Below are 20,927 nucleotides of genomic sequence, written 5' to 3' on the forward strand. Positions count from 1 at the left end.
ATATAATTCAACAATGATAAATTGAGTGAGCAGAAAAGAGCAGAAATGTAATCAATACTCACGATCATAAATAAATGTGTGACATATAACTGAGAAAAGAATAAACAAATATAGAATAGATAAGTTTCAGAACATAACAGTATTATGTTTTTTCATATATTTTTATTGTAATTAATAGAAGAGTTACACCAGATAGAAGGTGCATTACTTCACATACACTGATACCCTTTTTCATGTCTTGGTCCCCATTTCCCTCCTCCCCCCCCACCGCTTGACTTGCTTTCCCCCCTTCCCTATCTGATTTCAAATAACCAAATATGCATACATACAATAAAGATTTAAGAAGACAACTTTTTTCTTTGGAAAAAAACTGACTAACTTTGCATTGACCAATAAAAACAGATCTGTAAATAGGTGACCAATTCTTGTTTTTCATCAAAATCCTGGGAATATTAAGCATTGTAGAAATGATTGACCCAAGAATCGAAGTGCTTTGTGCATTTATTTTCTGCCTTTAGTTATATGGGAAATTTCTGAAGTAATAAATTGATGCTTGAAATGTTACGATGAACTCCAACTCTAGATGACATAAATGACCCTCTTTGAAGGTCCATTTATAAATTATTCTAAAATGAAACAAGAGGAAGCAATACAGGCGCAAAATTTCAATCTTGAACTTTTTAGCAAAGGCTTGCAGACATTCTGTGGTTGCTTCTCAAAAGAAATATGTACTCCATGTTATAACAGCAGGATTTGGTTGTTGCCCGGCCCCACAGTTGCACTATATCTCATTTAAATGTGCTGCTGGGTTCCACACAGTCATTTTTCTTATAGTGATTTCTTAGTGGTTCCTGAAGTTCACCAAGAAAAGAAGTTTTGTGCTTGTCATGGAGAAGTCTGATTAGCCCATGAAGGATAAGTGTGGAGGTCAAACATAGGTCCAATCCAGGTGAATATGCCAAGCATCACCACAGCTACACCCAAAATATTAACACCAAGTCCAGCTTTAACCTTGAGCAGGAAAGAACATACATGTCAGTTTCCAGGAGAGAAAATATATAGAGAGGTGAATTATTGCCAAGAAAGCAATTTTTATTGTATTTTATTGTCAGGGTGATGTATAGAGGGCTTACAGTCACGTCTTGAGCATTCATACCTCCTTCACAGTTTTTTCTCCCACTTTCCCTTCCTCCACCCCCTCCCAATCATCTTGTTTTCCCCCTTCCATTCCCTATTTCAAGTAAACAAAGAAATGACCAGGTGTGGTGGCTCATGTCTATAATCCTAGCTACTCAGGAGGCTGAGACCCGAGGGTCATGGTTCAAAGCCAGCCAGGACACTAGAGTCCATGAGAAACTTATCTCCAATTAACCACCAGAAAATGGAAAGTGGTGCTGTAGCTCAAGGGGTAGGGTGGTAGCCTTGAGCTGAAGAGCTCAAGGACAATGACCAGGTCCAGAATTCAAGTCCCATGACTGAAAAAAATAAAAATGTATATATGATATACCAGGTACCAAAATCAGATACAGTAACCACATGAGATAAATCATAAGGGGAAAAAAGAGAAAAGAAATAACTTCACATAGTACATTAAGAACAACAATTATAAGGATAAATCTTTTGTTTCCATATCCTGGAGTGCATTTCTCTTAGCCTCATCCTATATGGCCATATGCACTTAGCTTTTGAGCTATTGTGATTCTCTGCTGGGAAAATCCTAGACACATACTAATTATTACAAATGAGGAAAACAATGGGGCCTATGTTTTTTGGGTCTGGCTTACTTCACATGGTATGATTTTTTCCAAGACTTTCCATGTAAGAAAGCAATTTGCACAGCCATAGGAATCTCAAATGATTATAGTACAATTGTTGTAACAGCAAAACCTAAGGGATTCATCTTCCATTCACATGCTAAGAGAACTTGTCCTCAAGTAAATATTACTTAATTAAAAATGCATTTTAATTTAGTTTTTTGTTGTAAAGTATTTATAGGGAAATACTTTCATTATTATAATTCAGGAGAGAAAAAATAAAATCTTAAAAATCCCCCTTTCATAATAAAACAGAACTTGAGTTATTGATTTTCTATTTCAATGGACAGGTTTCAGGGCCATAGGGTAAAAAATTGTGCACATTTACTACTGAGTATTATTCTTAGTTTTCTTTGAAATGTTCTCTTCTTAAAGATTTATGATGCTGCCTCTATTACTTTTTATTAGTGTTTCCATTTTTCTAGCTCTTTAATAATATATCTGGTGTCTATTAAACAAAATGGTTGTCTATATATTTTTGTTGTTGTTGTTGCTAGTTGTAGGACCTGAACTGAGGGCTTGGGCACTGTCCCTGAGTCTCTTTGTGCTCAAGGATAGTACTCTACCACAGTGCCACTTCTGGGTTTTTGGTGGCTAATTGGAGATAAGAGTCTCACGGGGACTTTTCTGCTAGGGTTGGCTTTGAACCAGGATCCACAGATCTCAGTGTCCTGAGTAGCTAGGGTTATAGGCGTGAGCCACTGGCACCCAGTGATATCTAAACATTTTATAATTTCTACTCTTGATTTCTTTTTTTCCCCCGGTAAAGGGTTTGAACTCAGGATCTTGAGCCATACTTGAGTCATACTCATGAACCATTTTCTCCCTTGTTTTCTGAATAGGATCTCACATTTATGTCTGAACCATTGGGAACCATGAAAAATCCAGTTACCCTTTGCACAAGCTAGAATGAAATATTTGTACCATCCCAATGAGCTTTTAGTGATTGAGATGAATCATGAAGATTTTGCCCAGGCTGGCTTTGAACTATGATTCTCCCCATCTCTGCCTGCAAAATAGCTAATATTACAGGCATGAACTAATATACCTGGCCTTGATTTTTGTTACTGGTGGTGATGTTCGTAGAGTTTGACTGGACCACCCTATTGTTTCTGGCTTCTATTAATGTATAATAGCAGAGCTTAGCATTTGTGACAGAGACTGTATTATCTTGGATATTAAGTATCTGGTCCCTATAAAAAGTGTTTGTTCACTCCTCAGTTCTCTACTTTAAAACATGGTACCCCAAAGCAAAAAGAGGGATACTTAGCAATGATTATTGTGATGGCTGTTTCTCTTTCCACATATCCATGCATTTATTCTAGAACCCTACTTTTATTCAATTTAATGTGCACATATTATATTAAACATATTTTGTCAAAAGCAGATGACATGACTTTTGCATCAAATCACATGTAGAATTGTTATGATGTAGATATTTAAGAACAGAAATCTACGTGAAAGGACAGAAACTGGAACTTATCTGGAGACTAACTAAAGAAGTATCCATGAATTCACTTTGGTTATGTTCAGGTAGGAGTTGGCTTGGAAGTTGGGGATGAAGGTTGTGTAAATCCCAAATGATATCAGATTAGTTCTTAACTACCACTACTTTTACATTTGGCAAAAATGTGCACGCTTTGTCACTTCTATTTCTATCATTACTCCTTCAAGCTTATAGTGCTAATACTAGAATCATGACAGGAAAGATGCCCTTTCTTCAGTCAGGCACTGAATCCAGTGTCCTATTCAGAGAAAATGTTGTTGCTTAAATATTTGTGATTGGAAACCATAGTGCAGTTTTCATTCCTGGATTCATTAACTCTGGTTTTTGTTGTTGTTGTTGTCATTTTTTTCCTCAGTCAGGGTGGTTGAGAAGCCTTGACATGGTAATTTTCATTGGTTGCAGCAAGCCATTCTATGTTCTTCTTTTCCCAGACCTTTCTTATGCATTCAGTATCTCTAAATTTGTAGTTATAAATTCGAATGGCATCTTCCCTTCTAGATACTAGTCTTAAAAACATAATTCTATGACCAGTCAGGTTCTTACCTTCACAAGCAAGACTCACACCGTGTTGTCCTGGCTGTTGATTATGGTATAAATGTAGAATTTATTCAAGACATGTCATATGAAAAGAAAATGTGCATTAGATCTGATAGACTCTCTTAGCTCACTCACCATATCAGTGACTTTCAGATGGCCGTAGGAAAATACAATCGCATTTGGTGGATTGGCTACTGGTAGAAGGAATGCAAAGGATGTACATAGAGTGGAAGGCAACAAAATCTGAAGGGGATTCACGTGAATGGCTTCAGCCTATCATAAAAGATTAAAAAAAGAGTGGAGTCAAATTTTATCATAGACATGACATATAAAATTAAACAAATTTATTATAAACTTTCCATGAAGGAAGTTGGAGCCAAATGATGTCAAATTTTATGCACTAAATGAAGTTATAACTTGAAAATGATTTTTTAGAAAGTATCTCCTCTTCTAGTTTTTGTTTACGTGGTTAACGTTACCTAAAGACTTTATGACTCCATTTATTTAAAAAATAAAATACCATTTATTATAGAAACTAAATGGTATTACTTATTTATCTAGTTCTGGATACTATGCTGCTTATATGTATAGGCATATTTATGTATGATGTGTGATGTATTTACATATGTGTATATGCATACTTCAGAATTATATAGTATGTAACCATTATAACAGCCTAACTAGATGGCTACTCTAGGATGAAACAGCAGAAGTGGAAATGGAGGCTCAAAGAGGCTAACAGAACTTATCTAAATATACAGAGTGAGAAAGAGACTGTAGTGAAGGTCTCAGGTACTTGTATATGCAGGCATCTAATTATACTGCTAAGCTTATTGCTTCAAAGACAAATGAAACTTAAAATTTGCTTAGAGGTCATTATAGAAGAATTGTTACCAATTTTAATCTGTCACATAATTTGTAACTACTTCATCTTGAAAAAAAAAACAGAGAATTACTGCCAAATGATCATGAATCAACAACTGTTCACAAAAAAAAACACTTACATTTTCTTTCCTATTTTGAACAGTAGTTCAGGAACCTTAACATGAACCCTGGTGCTGGTAGTAATGCAATTCCATAACTAGAATACCTCTTCTTTTTTGTGACAATCTTCATGAATTTAGAGTTCTTTAATTTCATCAAACTAATACCAATAAGAAAAACATTTTCCTTACATATAATTCCTGTAATTGTTAATTAGGTGGGAAAAACCTAATTAGCAAACCTAATTCTTGTCCTTTTCTTTAAAGTTTTCCCTGGGCAGTAGAAAACTGTGTCTAACATATTTAAGCCTCAAGAGTAAAAATAGCTTCTCACTCATCTGCAAAATACTTACATGAGACACTTCTCAGAAATTTAGAAACAATGTTCTGGAGGGAGAAATAGTAGTGCTAGAGATCTAAGTTCTAAATTTTCCAGGAAATACTGAGTTCCATGTCAAAACTGGATTGGGCATAGAATAACCCTCTCATTCATTTGCACATGATGAGCAACCAGATCTGAGCAGAGAAGATCATGATACTTGAATAAGTCTAATACTTCTCTTGATAAAGGTTACCCAAAATGAACATTCACATATGTATAAATGAGACATGTGAGATACTCACCAATGGAGATAATATTGGGAGAAGAATGGTAATGGTGGCTGGATTGCTGGCTACCTCTGTCAACGATGTAACAATCAAAGAAGATATCAGGATGATTAGCCATACAGGTAAGGAACCTAGAGGTGATAGTTTGTTTCCTATCCACTGAGACAGTCCTGACACCTAAAAATGAAGGTGGTATTTACATACTGCTTTTATGCTTGTAGCTACAAAACACATTTCGAGAAAAAGAACTATGGGTTTTCTGATTCTGTCCCTCTTGTCAAGACTGTTTGAGCTGTTTTGAATTCCCATAAGATCTCACTTACTCATTATGAATTTTAAGAAGGATTCCTTTTGTTATAATCAGTAGAAACCTTGGGCTCTCCAAGCAGAGATTTAGAATAGAGCAAAACCTAGATACATAAGGCCATATAGGATGATGCTAAATGAAAGGACCTCCAGGATATAGAGTGATTGTTGTCCTTCGTGTACTATGTTATCTCTCATCTTACATTATATTCACCACATAGAAGGTGCATTACTTCACAAACATTGATACCCTTTCTCATGTCTTGGTCCCCATTTCCCTCCCCCCACCACCATCCCTCATCTTGTTTTCCCCCTTCCCTATCCAATTGCAAATAACCAAATAAACATACATACAATATATCAGATAACAAGGCAAGATACTATAACAATATGAGATAACCACGGAACAGCACAAGATGAGAGATAACATAGTACATTAAAGACAACAATCACTCATTATATGGCTTTTGTTTCTATATTCTGGAGGTCCTTTCATTTAGTGTCATACTGTATGGCCTTATGTATCTAGGTTTTGCTATATTGTAAACCACTGCTAGGAGAGCCCAAGGTTTCTACTGATTATGACAAATGAGGGAAACTATGGAGCCTATGATCCTTTGAGTCTGGCTTACTTCACTTAATATGATTTTTTCTAAGTCTTTCCATTTCCTAACAAATGGGGCAATGTCATTCTTTCTGACAGCAGCATAGAATTCCATTGTACAAAAATACCATATCTTGTTGGTCTACTCATCAACTGAGGGGCATCTGGGTTGGTTCCATATATTTACTATGGTAAATAGTGCTGCCATGAACATTGTTGTGCTAGTGGATTTGTTTCTGGATGATTGGGTAAATGCCAAGGAGTGGAATTTCTGGGTCGTAGGGGAGCTCTATGTTTTGTCTTTTGAGAAACTGCCACACTGCTTTCCATGGTGGTTGAATGAGTTTGCACTCCCACCAACAGTGTAGTAGAGATCCCTCCTGGCCACATCCCCTCCAGCATCTATTGTTAGTAGATTCCTTGATCATGGCCTTTCTGACTGGAGTGAGGTGGAGTTGTTTTGAATTGTATTTCCTTTATGGCCAGAGATGTTGAGCATTTCTTCATGTGTCTATAGGCCATTTTTATTTCTTCTTCAGAGAAGACTCTCTTGAAGTCTTTGGCCCATCTTTTAATGGGATGGTTGTTTCTTTGGAGATTAGTTTTGGAGTGATTCAATTTCTTGAGCTGTTGATATATTTTAGATATGAGGCTTTTGTCTGTTCTATGGTTAGTGAAGATCTTCTCCCACTCTGTAAATTTTCTAGTTAGTTTGCTAGGTATGTCCTTTGCCATACAGAAGCTCTGCAGTTTAATGCAGTCCCACTTATCCAGCCTTTCTCTGATTTGTTGTGTTTCTTGGTCCTTATTAAGAAAGTTTCAACCTGTGCCAAGGATACCTAGTGCATCTCCCATTCCTTCTTGTAAAGTTTTCAGTGTGTCAGCTTTTACCTCCAGGTCTTTGATCCATTTGGAGTTAATCCTGGTGTAGGGTGACAAAGAAGGATGCAACTTTAGTTTTCTGCAGGTGCTTTACCAGTTCTGCCAGCACCACTTGTGGTAGAGGCTGTCTTTCTTCCATTCTGTTTTTTTTGGGTCCCTTATCAAAGATTAGGTGCCCATAGGTCTGTGGGTTAATATCTGGGTCCTCAGTTCTATTCCATTGGTCCTCAGGTTCTTTTGCCAGTGCCAAGCTGTTTTGGTCACTATAGCTCTGTAATAGAGTCTAAAGTTTGGTATTGAAATTCTTTCTGCACTGTTCTTTCCACTAAGAATTGTTTTTGCTATATGGAGTCTTTTATTATTCCATATGAAATTTTAGATTGTCTCTTCTATTTTTTTAAAGAATGACATTGGGATATCGATGGGTATTGTATTGAATTTGTAGATAATCTGTGGCTGTCTTTTATTTCTTGTACAGGGAGAGCACAACCTTCTCTAATTTCCTACAAACTGGTCTGGTTGCAAGGTAGATAAACCGAATCTTTGGGATCTTTGTACTTTTCTGATCTTTTTCATTTTCTTTCTCCTTGATTCATTGATTGATCATGTTTACTACTCGTGGTCTAATCTCAGGAGGCACTGTCCCTTAGCTATTATCACTCAAGACTGGCACTCTTCTACTTAAGCCAGCTTTATTTAATAGCTTTTGGGTGGTTAACTGGAAATACGAATCTCACAGACTTGCCTACCCAGGTTGGCTTTAAATTAGGATCTTTGAATCTGAAACTGCTGAGCAGCTAGGATTACAGGCTTTCCATATTAGTTTGCTAGTTCAGCATTGTAAAATTACAGATTATAAGTAATTTTCATGAGTCATTGCACATGTCATTGATCTCTATCCTGTGACTTCCAATTTAGCTAATGAGTCTGATCATATGCTGATTTTTGATTCACCATATGTAAATTGTCTGAAAAGTTAGCAAGTGCATGGAAGAAAAAATATTCTTGTGAAATGATTTCAGTGAGCTCGTGTATATATGCATCCCCATGTTCATTCAAGCTAGCATTGGAATCCAAAAAATGTGTTAAATGAAGTGAGGTTTGTGTGTGGAAAGTAGATCTAAATTATAAACATATATTAAATCATATAAAGGGCCATATGCATATGTACAAAATCCAGCCAATTAAACTATGATATACATAAGGGAGGAATCTAGTAGACTCCTTATTCAAAGGAGTCAAGTTAACTTATGGTTTAATAATATGAATATCACAAAACTATATAGGAAAAGAAGTCAGTGGAATGGGGGCAGACAAATGGAAGGAAGACTGGATAAATACGGTTACAATACTCAAAATATGTCCATGAAAATATCCTTTCAAGGTAACTTGAGAGGCTGGATGTACTTGGGAGAGACTGGAGAGAATGAAGGAAGGAGTGATGTACTCATACATTGACTTGTTGAATTAAGATTACTTTTCCCAATATTGTTATATATATATATAACAATAGAAATAAGAAAAACTAATTACAACCAATAAACTTGCAGTTAAAAGACCAGTTATCATAGATGAGGTACCAGAGGTACTTTATATTAAACATCATTTTGATCTATATTTTTGGCCATGACTATGAGTTGGATAAATAATACCATTTAGATCCCACTGACATGTATTCATCATAAGAATAAGTATACTTATAGAGTAGGTTTTTACCTCTGTCTGGTTAGATTTGGAAAAGTTTGTACCACTTGTTAGTCTATATGGGGGCCAGCAGGATTGTATTTCCATCTCCAGAGTGTTCAAATTCTGTGAGAAGTGTTCTGCTGTTGGTTCCAGTAGCAGCAACTAGATCATCATTGCGGGGAAGTTTTTTGTACCATTTTTGGAAATGTCCTTCTTTTCTAGTTTTTTTTCCACTTTCTATAATTTCTAGTAGTTGACTGTTGAGACATGTTTGATGAATTCTCTTTCTTTTAGCACCCTCTTTTTAAACATTAACTTCCTTTACACTTTTGTCCTGGTTTTCATTTCTACTCCTATATTTCTAATGTTCAGAGGCTCTTTTCTATTTTTATGTTTTAGTTCTTTCAAAATTTTAACATCCCTTTGAAGCACCAGAAATAATTGTTAAGTTTTTTGGTTCAAGTGTCTTTCATACTTTTTTCCCTATGTATTTTTTCACATATATATGGATATATGTACACATACATATATATGTGCATATATACATATATATACATACAAAACCATACACACGCATGTACATGTATATTTGAGATTGGATCTGAGGCTCTCCCAATTGTCTGATGATTCTTGATTATCTATTATTTTATGAAAAAGACTATAAGTGGGTACTGGAAGCTCCTTGTTCCAGGCAAAAGAGATTGTAGGAGCCTGAGTCATGGTCTAAGAGTTAGGCTACCAACTTGTCTTTTTTCTTCCACAGAGTAAAACCTCTGTTTTCTACCAGGGAATAGAGAGAAGAACTGTCTGGCTGGTTATGCAAGTCTGGGGAAAGTATGTGAGAGGCTCACAACCTCATGCATACTCTTTATCCACAATATTCAGTTCTGACTTTTACCCAGTTTTCAACATTGTCAGCTGCCTCCAATCCTGAACCCTTTTAGTGTCACTTACTTCTTGTTGGCTCTTCCATTGCTTGACATGCATATTTTATCTTTGACTATTTTTTTCCTTCTTGTAAAAAAATCACTCTCCAAATATCCTATTTCCATCTTCTAAATTTTTCAGCATATCCTATTATTTAATCTGTAAGCTTACATTTTGTCATTATGGACCAACCTTTCTGTGTTTCTCATTTTGTTTTTTCCAGTTTAGAGGAGATCAAAGTAAACTGTTCATTCTTCCATGTTAATCTCAGGAGAATGATTTTGGAGGATATGTGCAAAAGAAAGAGGAGCAATTATTCACTGATTAGAGTTGGACACTCTTTACTAGCATAGGAGAGGCCAATCATATCAGATCAAATAAAGAGGTGTTTAAGATAGACGTCAATGGGGTCATTTCTATCTCACTGTCTTCTATTGGAATGGTTAACTAGCCTGTATATTTGTAAGCATCAATTATAAACCTTTTCAGTATCAGGATTTGAAATCAAGGTCTTGTGTTTGGTAGATAAGTGTTGTACCACTTGAACCACATCTACAGCCTTGAAAATAATTGTAATGTTAAAGAAAATATTTACAAATTAATTATTTACAAACCTTTTAGAAAGCTAGATTCTAGGGGTTTTCCCACTCATCACTTTTGTCTGGCCACTTAATGGTGGAGTTTATTCTGGGTATTTCTGCAGAAATCTGAATCTGATTCCTATGATTTTTAATAGGAAATTAGATCTCCTTCCATGGTGTTTCTAATTCTTCTACTGAGAGAGCCTGGTACATCAACAAAATCCACACCTTTTCATTTCCTCAGATTTTGTTGTTCTAGGGTCTGGTCGATTCTTTCAAAGCCACTCTGAGTGTCTAGAATCCAGTCTAGACAAATTCTGGGCAGAAGAGATGAGCAAATTCATATCAATGTCAGACAGATTCCTGATATTGATTTCCTCACAGTTCAACTCAGCAAAAATAGAAATGGAAGTTATTTATCCTGAGAATTCAGATCTCATTACTGCTGAAATAATAGAGAAGAAAAGTGTTACTGTTTTATATTTCTACCACTTCAATTTGGTAGGTAATGAGGCAAGTCAAATCCAAACCCAAACAATTTTGTAAAAGGCTCTCAAAATTGAGATACTTTCTAAAGCTTACAGCCATTACTAAGTCTTATTGCTAAAATGCAAGTATCTAAATATTACGTGGAAAACTGACCACAAAGCTGGAAGCACAGTCTCCCAACTAGTCATCAAGGAAAGCAGAACTAGGTATTTGTCTTAAGAAATGTAAAAAAAAATCGTATCTTAGAAGCTAAAAAACTTGGCCAGACAGTTCTATCTCCATTCTTTTCATTGTGAAAGTTGAATGAGAAAGCCATAAGCTTTGAGTCATTTACAGAACAGTATGAAACCTAGGAATGGGTTGTTCTTAAGAATTGCAAGAGTAAGGAATTTCTGTAGAATTTTTGCAGATGATACTTTTCTTTCAGCAGTTCTGCAATAACCAAAGTTATTATAAAAGAGAAAAGCATCCCTGGACTGCTATTGCTTTACATCAACTGGACAGAAAAGCCACAGAACTAGACAACTATCTTTCTGCGGTAATTTTCCCCCCTAAGATTGGAGATGATAAAAAAAAATAGATAGGATTAGGTGAAAGTTTTTCTTCTGGACATCACTCAGTATGTATTTATTAACTACAGTTAAGTCTAATACTGTTTCTCCTTTTCCTTCTTTGACAACAAAGGACCATGATATATTAGCATAGCTAAGAACCATTCCCATTCGTCAAGAACTAAGGGAAAAGTATAATCATTCGAACAAAAAATATGTTCCACTAAAATTGTATATAGTTTTTATTTCTTACTAAACTAGTCTTTTAATGCTGTTTCATGGATTACAAATATCATGGGCACTGTTTCTTTTGACATGTTGGAACATCATGGAAATTATGATTAGGCTTGTAGCCTGTGACTATCCTTAAACTATAAACTCGCCTCATTTGTGGAGCATCCTCAGTGCATGGCTATTGAAATCTGAATTGTTAAAATGACAGGAAAAGGCTGAATAAGCTCAAAACTAAACTATCTCTATGTCTTTCTATTGCACAGGCTGGTGAATTGTTAAGAATCTTCCACGCTGAGTATTACCTCACAGCCATCTGCTAAGGCAAACCCTCCACCGACAAGAATGGCGATATCCCAGGGCATGAATGACTGAAATTCTTTCCAAGTAATCAGTGGAGAGTAATCAAAAGCAACTGAAAAATAAAAAAAACTTATGGTTAAATATTGCTTAAAATATTACAGTAACACTTGTCATCAATACCAATATATCATGGTCAGTTTTATCCTTTTCGTCATTCTTCCCATCTTTCCTTCATTTATTATTATTATTTTTTTTGCCAATCATCAGGCTTGAATGCTGGGCCTGGGCACTGTCCTTGGTCTTTCTCGAGGCTAGCACTCTACCACTTGAGCTAGTATCACTTTCAGCTTTTTCTGTGTATGTAGTACCAGGAATTGAACCCAGGGCTTTGTGCATGTGAGGCAAGCACTCTACCACTAGGCCATGCTCCTGGCCCTCATTTACTAAAGAATGAATTTGATTTAATATGGATTATAATTTCTACTTATCTTAGGAGGAATATTATCTTATGAAGATGGAAAGAATCTATAACTTGGGAAAAATCCTTTGGCTAATGTTATGAAATATATTCTGATAACTTGTAACATTGCTAACAATAATGTCAGTTCATACCTTTCTTCTATTGCTCCTGCTATGAATAATACAGTGCATTAGGCCATACTTTCTTGTTGTTGTTGTTGATTATGGGGCTTGAACTCTGGGCCTGGTGCTGTCCCCGAGCTCTTTAGCTCAAGGCTAGAACTCTACCACTTTGAGCCACAGCACCACTTCTGGTTTTCTGGTGGTTAGTTGGAGATATGAGTCCCATGGACTTTCATGCCAGGGCTGGCTTTGAACCTCAGTCCTCAGATCTCAGTCTCCTGAGTAGCTAGGATTACAGGTGTGAGTCACTGCTGCCCTGCTGGGCAATACTTTTCTTTGGTACTCTTTTGGTTCCACAATAGCATCAGTGTAAAATCTTGTATTCACTAATATTCATTTAAACATTTTATTTTTCAGTCATATGGGAAATTGCAATGCAAGGTTCAAATTAAAGAATTAAAATATTGTTGAGAATTACTATGCTCATAAAGCAATTATCACGAGGATTTTCCATGATATTTGGGTCATAGCTATGCTATTGACTTTTTGTAAGTAAGTTAATTCAGGAGCACATCACCTTAGATTAACATTAGGATGCAGGTGGCAGAATGACAGCAGAGGCTAGCAAGTGCAAAGCCTTGAGTTTAAACAGTGGTGCAACAAGTTTAAAAAAAAACAGGTGGTGGTGGTGGAGGGAGAATGTGGACAGGACCAAGGACCTTTCTGAAAGAGGAGATTCTGATATAGAAACTAGAGAAACCAACTTATCCTCAATGCTTGCTATAGTTAGTGCTCTGATTGACAAGAGTTGCGGTGTTTAGTCTCACAGAAATAAATGTTATATATTATAATATCTCCATAACACACATTAAGATATTCTAATCTTAGTTTTTGTCTGTTTTGGGACTTGAACTCTAGGCCTGGGCATTGTTCCTGAGCTCTTCAACTCAAAGCTACCACCCTATCCCTTGAGCCACAATGCCACTTTCCATTTTTTGGTGGTTAATTGGAGATAAGAGTCTCACAGACTTTAGTGCCCAGGCTGGCTTTGAACTGTGATCCTCAGATCTCAGCTTCCTGAGGAGCTAGGATTATAGTTGTAAGCCACTGCACTTGGATTAAGGTATTCTAATCTTAAGAAAAGAATAGAAACTACTTATTACTATATTATGCTATTCTTGTATAATCATGTCCGGAAAATCTGACATATAAGACATTTATGGATAGTGACTCATGAAGTTAGGTGGGCCAACCTAACTTCAGAACTCTTGCTTCCATCTTGGTAAAATAAACAAGCTAAATCAAATCAAACCCAGAAAAACCCAACTCCACTAGTCCATAGTAATCTGTTTGTCCCATTTTGACATGTTTTCTGAAAACATGCTGTGATAGATATTTCTGCTTAAGTTAAGTGTGTATGGGGAAGTGTGCTTATGAAGTAAGCACATTTTTTGTTGTTTATGTAAAGCAAATAAATGAATGCTCCCCTGAATACCTTTTCTTTTAATTTTGAACCTAGGTTATGTCTCTATGGGACTGATTTGATTTTCCTCCAAGCCTAGGATGAAGCCATACATGCCCTTTCTCTGGAAATGGCCATCTCTTTCTTAAGTCCTAAGGATCCAGTGCCCTAGAACCATCAAGGACCAGTCATATCCACCTTCTTTTTTTTTTTTAGATTTGTTTCTGCCAGTCCTTGGCCTTGAACTCAGGGCATGAGCACTGTCCTTGGGCTTCTTTCTCAAGGCTAGCACTCTGCATCACTTCTGGCTTTTTTCCTATGTATGTGGTATCAAGGAATAGAACCTGGTCTTGGTGCACGCTAGGCAAACACTCTACCATTAGGCCAAATTCCTGCCCTACTTTCTCCTTTTTATATGTTAGTTGAAAGTAAGATCAATTGTGATTATGGCAAGGATTTGGGGTTGGAATAGGACAAATGCTGTTACTCATAGAAGTGTCCTAAGCATGGTACATGATGAAATCTACTCATTTCCACACTCTTGTGCACAGAAGAGGAGTGCTGGCCCAGCAGGGGTTTTGCTGTATATAAGTAAGACATGCTAAGACAGGGGTTGTATCAACACAGCTATTTCTTTTAAGTGCTACTTGAAACTGATGGGAGTGTGTGTGTGTCAATGTGTGTGTGTGTGTGTGTGTGTGCGTACATATGTGTGTACATTGTTTACACACACATGTATATAGATTTGCTTTTCAGTCAAATTCAGAGTTATAAATGATACTCAACCTATTTCTCCTGTGGATGTAGTTTTAGTCAATCTGTTAGCTGGGATTAGAAAGAAAAAGAGTCCTATAAGTAAGGCAACAGTTGAATCTGTAACAAAGCCAGGATATCTGAAAAATAGCAACAACAACAACACATATCTATATTAAAGTATACATTAAGAAATTACATAAGCTTAAATTGATTGATTGTTATAATAACATTTAAGTATCAGTGGTGACACTGGTTCTACATTCTATAAAAACAGCTCTAAAATCTATGGATTTACAACTTGATGACATAGTTTACTTAGATCCAGTGATAAATTTCTCCATATTTTTAATATTTTACATACAGATGCTGAGGAATCAGGCCAATAAAAAGGAATTTTCTTGGGGGCTGGGAGTTTGGCCTAGTGGTAGATGGCTTGCCTAGCATGCACGAAGACCTGGGTTCGATTCCTCGGTACCACTACATAGCAACATAGCAAAAAGCCAGAAATGGTGCTGTGGCTCAAGTGGTAGAGACCTAGCCTTGAGAAAATCCAGAGACAGTGCTCAGGCCCTGAGCCCAAGCCCAGGACTGGCAAAAAAAAAATACAATATGTTAACCACTTTCCCCTTTTAATGATTTATTTTGGTTTCATCAGCCAAGAACTGACATTGAATTTGATGGATTAGGCAAAGCCCCCTATAATTGGTTTATAGCTTCCTGCTACTGAATTATGTCAAGACATCACATTGCTTGAGTCTCCTCAATTAATCTGTTTTCCATGATGTAACACATGCTTCTGAAGTTCTAGGTCATAAGTAATTAAAACAGATTTAGAAGTCAATAACATCAACTAAGTATGTTTCTGTAGTCTGAACTATGTACACCATGAGGCTTATTTCCCTAAACTATAACCTAGTAATGTGTACATTCTACAAAAGCTTCTGAATTCTTATAACTTATTTAAAACTAGGCAGAAAAGTGATTTTGCGTTCCCAAGGTAGCAGCTTTTAAAGCTGTGTTTCTTAAATATTGTCTTCTCTTTTCTTGTTATAGGATAATATACTGTTCAAACTTGACTAGTAGTAATTGTATTATTTCTTTATTCTTTTATTTTACTTATAATTTTTGGTTGAGTTATTTTTTTCCCTCCAAATTGGAGCAGGCATCATGTAACTGGATTTTGCTTTATATGAAAAGACATATTGAATTCCATCCAGGCTCAAACAGATGGAGTGAAAACATTAGGTGGGAGCAATAAATCTTAATAGATCATGCTAGATTTAGAAGTGAAAATTGCCTAAAACCTGAACATGGCCCATGGAGTCTACAAAACAGATACCATAAGTAAAATCAAGCCATAACTATGTAATCATTTATTTTCAAAAGACTTTATTCTATAGTTACTATTTCATTATGGTTTATTATTAGCTCATTCTGATTTTCAATTATCTCAGTATTATAATACCAAGTATGCTTAGGTGCAATTTATTTTATTGGGTTTGTCAATTTGATTTATAACTTCATGCCCTATCTTCTGTAAAACCTTCATTATCCTTTATATTGTCATTTCTAAGAATGATAGGTAACAGGAGCACCTTCTGTAGCAGATTGACTATTTCCCTGCTATAAAAAAGACTCCTCCCAAATTACATTATCCCCTCCTCCAGAGGAATAAAAATTAGAAGCTAATTATATTGAATTTCCTGTTGGGAGTTTTGCTTAGTCTTTTATTAGCTAGTGTCTGATGCTATTTAATTTTTATTGCACTAGTATTTAGAGAAAGGCTTTCATTATGTAGGATGGTAATGGTTGGGTTTTAAAAGTGAGGAAGTTATTTATTTATTTATTTATTTATTTATTTATTTATTTATTTTTGCCAGTCCTGGGCTTGGGCTCAGGGCCTGAGCACTGTCCTTGGACTTTCTCAAGGCTAGCACTCTACTACTTGAGCCTCAGCACCACTTCCGGCTTTTTGCTATGTATGTGGTATCAAGGAATTGAACCTGGGTCTTCATACATGCTAGGCAAGCACTCTACCACTAGACCAAACTCCCAGCCCGGAAGTTATTTTCTTTATATTTGTTTACATTTTATTGCAAAAGCACAAAGAACCATCAAACAGTAATTTGCATCGAATAATTACAGAAAGCTGTTTTTGCTTTGACCTCTCAAAGTGAAAAGTTTTATTCCTAAGGGAAACAAAACGTTTATAAAGCAATCTTCAAATTGTGATTAATTTACAGCATCACTTCACTCATATGGTCAATAGAAACTTAGTTTTGCATGTCTTAAAATGTGTTGTCCATGCCTATAACATCAGAATTCTCTAATTCAGGAAGGAAGGTCTTTCTGTATTCATATGGCCAGAATATATAAGACTCAAAGAATTTTGGTTTACAATATATATTAGCTTCCAAACTTTGTGGATTCTTACGGAGAGATGTAAGACAGAAAGTCCAAATCAGAAATTTGCTGAATTTAGGAACTAGAGTACTTCTGTGAAAGATAAATTGAGAACAAAAATCTCAAAACCAATTTATTTATATTGACATGTAGGATGGGCCTTAATTTAGAAACTGCGCTGCTGTCTCCCCCTCAACTCACATGACTCAGTCATCACTGGTGGTATGCATGATGCCAAGAGATAAAATTAACTCAGACTGGTTTCCAACATTCACTTGTTAAAATCAGTCTCATTACTTATTCAGGAATTCCTAAGCTACAAAATGGAGGGTGTTGGGCTGAATCTGTAGTGAGCTAGCATTAAAAAGCATATGCAAATGAAGATAAAGAAGGTATTGCGTCCATTATAGACCTTCATACACGCAAAGAACTGGTAAAAATCCAGGTGTATGATTTTGTGCCTGATTTATTAAGAGGTACCAAGCGGCAATATACATTTTATTATCAATTGCCTAGGGAAAAGGACAGTGCTCTGCAGTTGTTACTGTTGTCTCGGTTCTACAGATAATTAAGGGAGTGTCAGTGACCTTCCCAAATCATGCAGAAGAGCCAGAAATGGAACTCAAACACAGGGCTCCAACACCTCTTCTCCTAACCACATAGCTCATGGCCTTTCCCCTCGTTACATTTCTGATTTGTAAGGAAGGGCACAACATTTTCTAAGCAGCTCTGTTTTTTAGTTACAGGGTAAAATGGCTAATGTTATTATAGTCTTGCTTTAGATTTCCTTCCTTAAAATGCATTCTTCCCTCTAAAGGTTAGACATAATAAAATCTTTTCAAAAGGAAGGAAGAATGAAATTCCATACAACTTTTTCAAAGCTACGGAACCTCTGAGAAGTAGAGTTTAAAGCAGGAAAATAATAAATACTGTTAAGTCATGCTTACTGTGCAAAAAGTTCAGACCAACCAGCAATAAACCCTGGATTTCGACTGAACCATAGCAGAGCCATTAAGAAGAAAAGGACCAAGGTCACAATTTCTTGATACCTGTGGAAAAATTGCACCAGCACTGTAATTTCTTATCGTTTCAGCCAGGACATTTGTGAAAATTCCCTACACTATTGTGAGACACACCTCAAGAAAGCAGTAAATTCTGTGAAAACAGAATCTGTGAAGGCTCCTAAGTTCTTGTCATTCGGCTTGACAAATTTTAGTTAATGCATTTTGTCATGTCAGGTTATATTCACAACGCTTGGCAAATCTAGGACTGTAATTAAATATTACAAATATCTCCCAGATGGATATGAGATAAATTGCTTTCAAATACTCGTGACACATTTTCCCCTTCACCTCCTCTCCCTCCCATCTTCCACATTTCTTTCTCTCTGTCTCCTTTCCTCTCTCTCTCTCTATCTTCTCCATCCTTCCCCTCCCCTTTCTCTTACCTCATTGGCCCAAGTTTTTGGTATTCTTGTTTAATCACATCAGCACAGGCTTTTTCTTTGACTGTTTTGCTTTTGCCACATTTGAACATCTCCTTCACACTGAAAAAAAAATCACGTCGATTAAATAAAACATTGTTTCACCACTTCCCTCTTTTATGAAAAGAGATGCTTGTGAAAACTTTATAAAGCCTGCCTCTCCCAGGTAATAAATGAATGTAGTTTGCCCATATCTTCCTTCACTTTAAAATCCCTCTTCTTTTCTCTTTTATCTGGGTTTCTCACTTTTATAATGCTGTATTTCTCTTGCCTATTTTCTGATATTTATATATATAAATATATATATATGTATTCAATTATCTCTTTCTGTGCCAAAATTTCTTTGTTTCTTTTTTTGGGGGGGACTTCTGGAATGTTGACATGTGCTCACTTTATCACTTTATTATGTACTTGATCATTGTATTTTATAATATATGCATCAAAAATTTCAATTTTTAATTGCTAAACATGTAAAAAATTTATCCCAGTAATAAGATAGCTAGAGTGGCTATATCATGAATATTTCCTTTGACCCAGATCTCTTAACACTGGCAAGCACAGTAGACATTGCCTCACCAACTTAATAGTACTTTTGACAAATCTGTGAGATAATTGCTGTCAGATCTATCTATTTTTCACAAAGTTGCCAAACATGAGTTTGCCCTTGCATACTAAAGTCACATTTACTAATCCTAATCAGACTTATACTCAGAAACATCAAACTCTATTTTTCCTGCAAGTTTCTGCACCTAATTTTCTATTGGTCTGCAGTAAGCTGTCTAGTTTCCTTTCAGTAGTAACTACCACTCTTTATTGCTTGTTATCTTTATTAGCTGCTTATTGTAGTGACTTCTTTCTGTTACTAAGTTTGAAACTTCAACAGTTGAACAGTCTTTGTGGAGTACTATTCTAGATGTAAAAATTTTCCCAAAGAAAAACAAATTGGGGGGAAAAATCTAGTTTGGACTGTTTCTTGAGATGTAGATTGACTAGTTCATAGCATGTGTCAGTATAAAAATAGGGATATTTTCTTTTTCTTTATTCCTTTCTTTTCTTTTTCCTTTTCCCTTCCTTCCTTTTTCCTTCCTTCCTTCCTTCCTTCCTTTCTTCCTTTCCCCCTCCCCCTCCTCCCTTCTCCTTCCCACATCGCCCTCCTCCTCCTCCTCCTCCTCTTCCTCCCCCTCCTCCTCCCCTCCTCCTCCTCGTTCTCCTCCTCCTCCGTCTTCTTCTTGCCCTATACTCCTTGAACCACAGCACCACTTCCTGTTTTCTGGTGGTTGACTGGAGATAAGAGTCTCAGGAACTTTGGAGCCCAGGCTGGCTTTGAATGGTGATCCTTAGATTTCAGTTTCCTGAATAGCTAGGATTACAGGTGTGAGCTACTGTGCCCGGCTAGTAAGCATGAGTAAGCATGCATATTTAGGAGAGAGTAAGTAGGAACACTGGGGTGGCAAGAAGATGAGTTTATGAAGACACATTTTGTGCCTTATTTTCATTTTCCCTCTAACTATGCTACAGTAGCTTGTTTGTATTGTGATTCCCTTTGAAGAGGTAGAAGTTTTTTAGGTTCTTAAGTTGTTCACCCTGAACATTCATACACTCACAGTCACGAATACCCCCCAACCACTAAACATAATTAGATGTTACTATTATGATCAATGATGAAATAATTCAATTTTATAATCTCAAATTATTGATTTGACCCAGACTTTGGTATTGATCTTTTCACAGTATAACTACCACTCTAGCAAACTAGTGCATGGGCCTCCTAGAGAAGTGCAAGTACATGAGAAATACAGAGTCAACGAAAAAGATATGATTCGCCTACTCAGTCCACAACATGGTATGTCTTGCCATTAAACAGTTAAGTCAAACCAAGTTGGCTTTTATTTTTGTTGGGATTGAAGGTGAATTCCTTCACAAAGGAACAAAGAAGCTAGTGACAATGTATCAGCCTCTCCATTTAAAAAAATTCAGAGACACTGAAGAATGAGCTTCTTGCCCCAAGTATGCTGGGTCATTTATAACGGATGTGTTCACTGTGTTAACAGCCAGCACACTAATCAAAATGGATGCTCACCTGCCAGGGGAGTGGCTGATTAGTTTTGTTTGTCAGTCTTAAACCTCTTGAGGTGAGCATGTTGGCAGGCTGAAAAGGACACTGAAAAATTAGGGAAGCCAGAAGCAGTGTACTGTAAGGGGGAAGGGAGTGTGTGTGGCTAGCCATGTCA

At 36.4% G+C, this 20,927-nt stretch overlaps 1 protein-coding gene across 1 annotated transcript in view; it reads right to left on the minus strand.

The window, feature by feature from the left end:
• Positions 1-294: 294 nt before the first annotated feature.
• Slc13a1 (solute carrier family 13 member 1) overlaps positions 295-20,927 on the minus strand; it is a 57,317-nt gene continuing 36,684 nt past the window's right edge. The window contains exons 9-15 of the mRNA XM_090332236.1: positions 18,661-18,759; positions 18,161-18,262; positions 14,841-14,947; positions 12,013-12,122; positions 5,466-5,627; positions 3,994-4,131; positions 295-1,011 (exon numbers count right to left, since the gene is read on the minus strand). Of these exons, the coding sequence (XP_090188362.1) occupies positions 886-1,011; positions 3,994-4,131; positions 5,466-5,627; positions 12,013-12,122; positions 14,841-14,947; positions 18,161-18,262; positions 18,661-18,759 (844 nt within the window). The 3' untranslated portion in view covers positions 295-885. The remainder of the gene's footprint in view (positions 1,012-3,993; positions 4,132-5,465; positions 5,628-12,012; positions 12,123-14,840; positions 14,948-18,160; positions 18,263-18,660; positions 18,760-20,927) is intronic.

This window comes from Megascapheus bottae, chromosome 5, assembly GCF_031878675.1.
Source record: "Megascapheus bottae isolate mThoBot1 chromosome 5, mThoBot2.hap1, whole genome shotgun sequence".
NCBI lineage: Eukaryota > Metazoa > Chordata > Mammalia > Rodentia > Geomyidae > Megascapheus > Megascapheus bottae.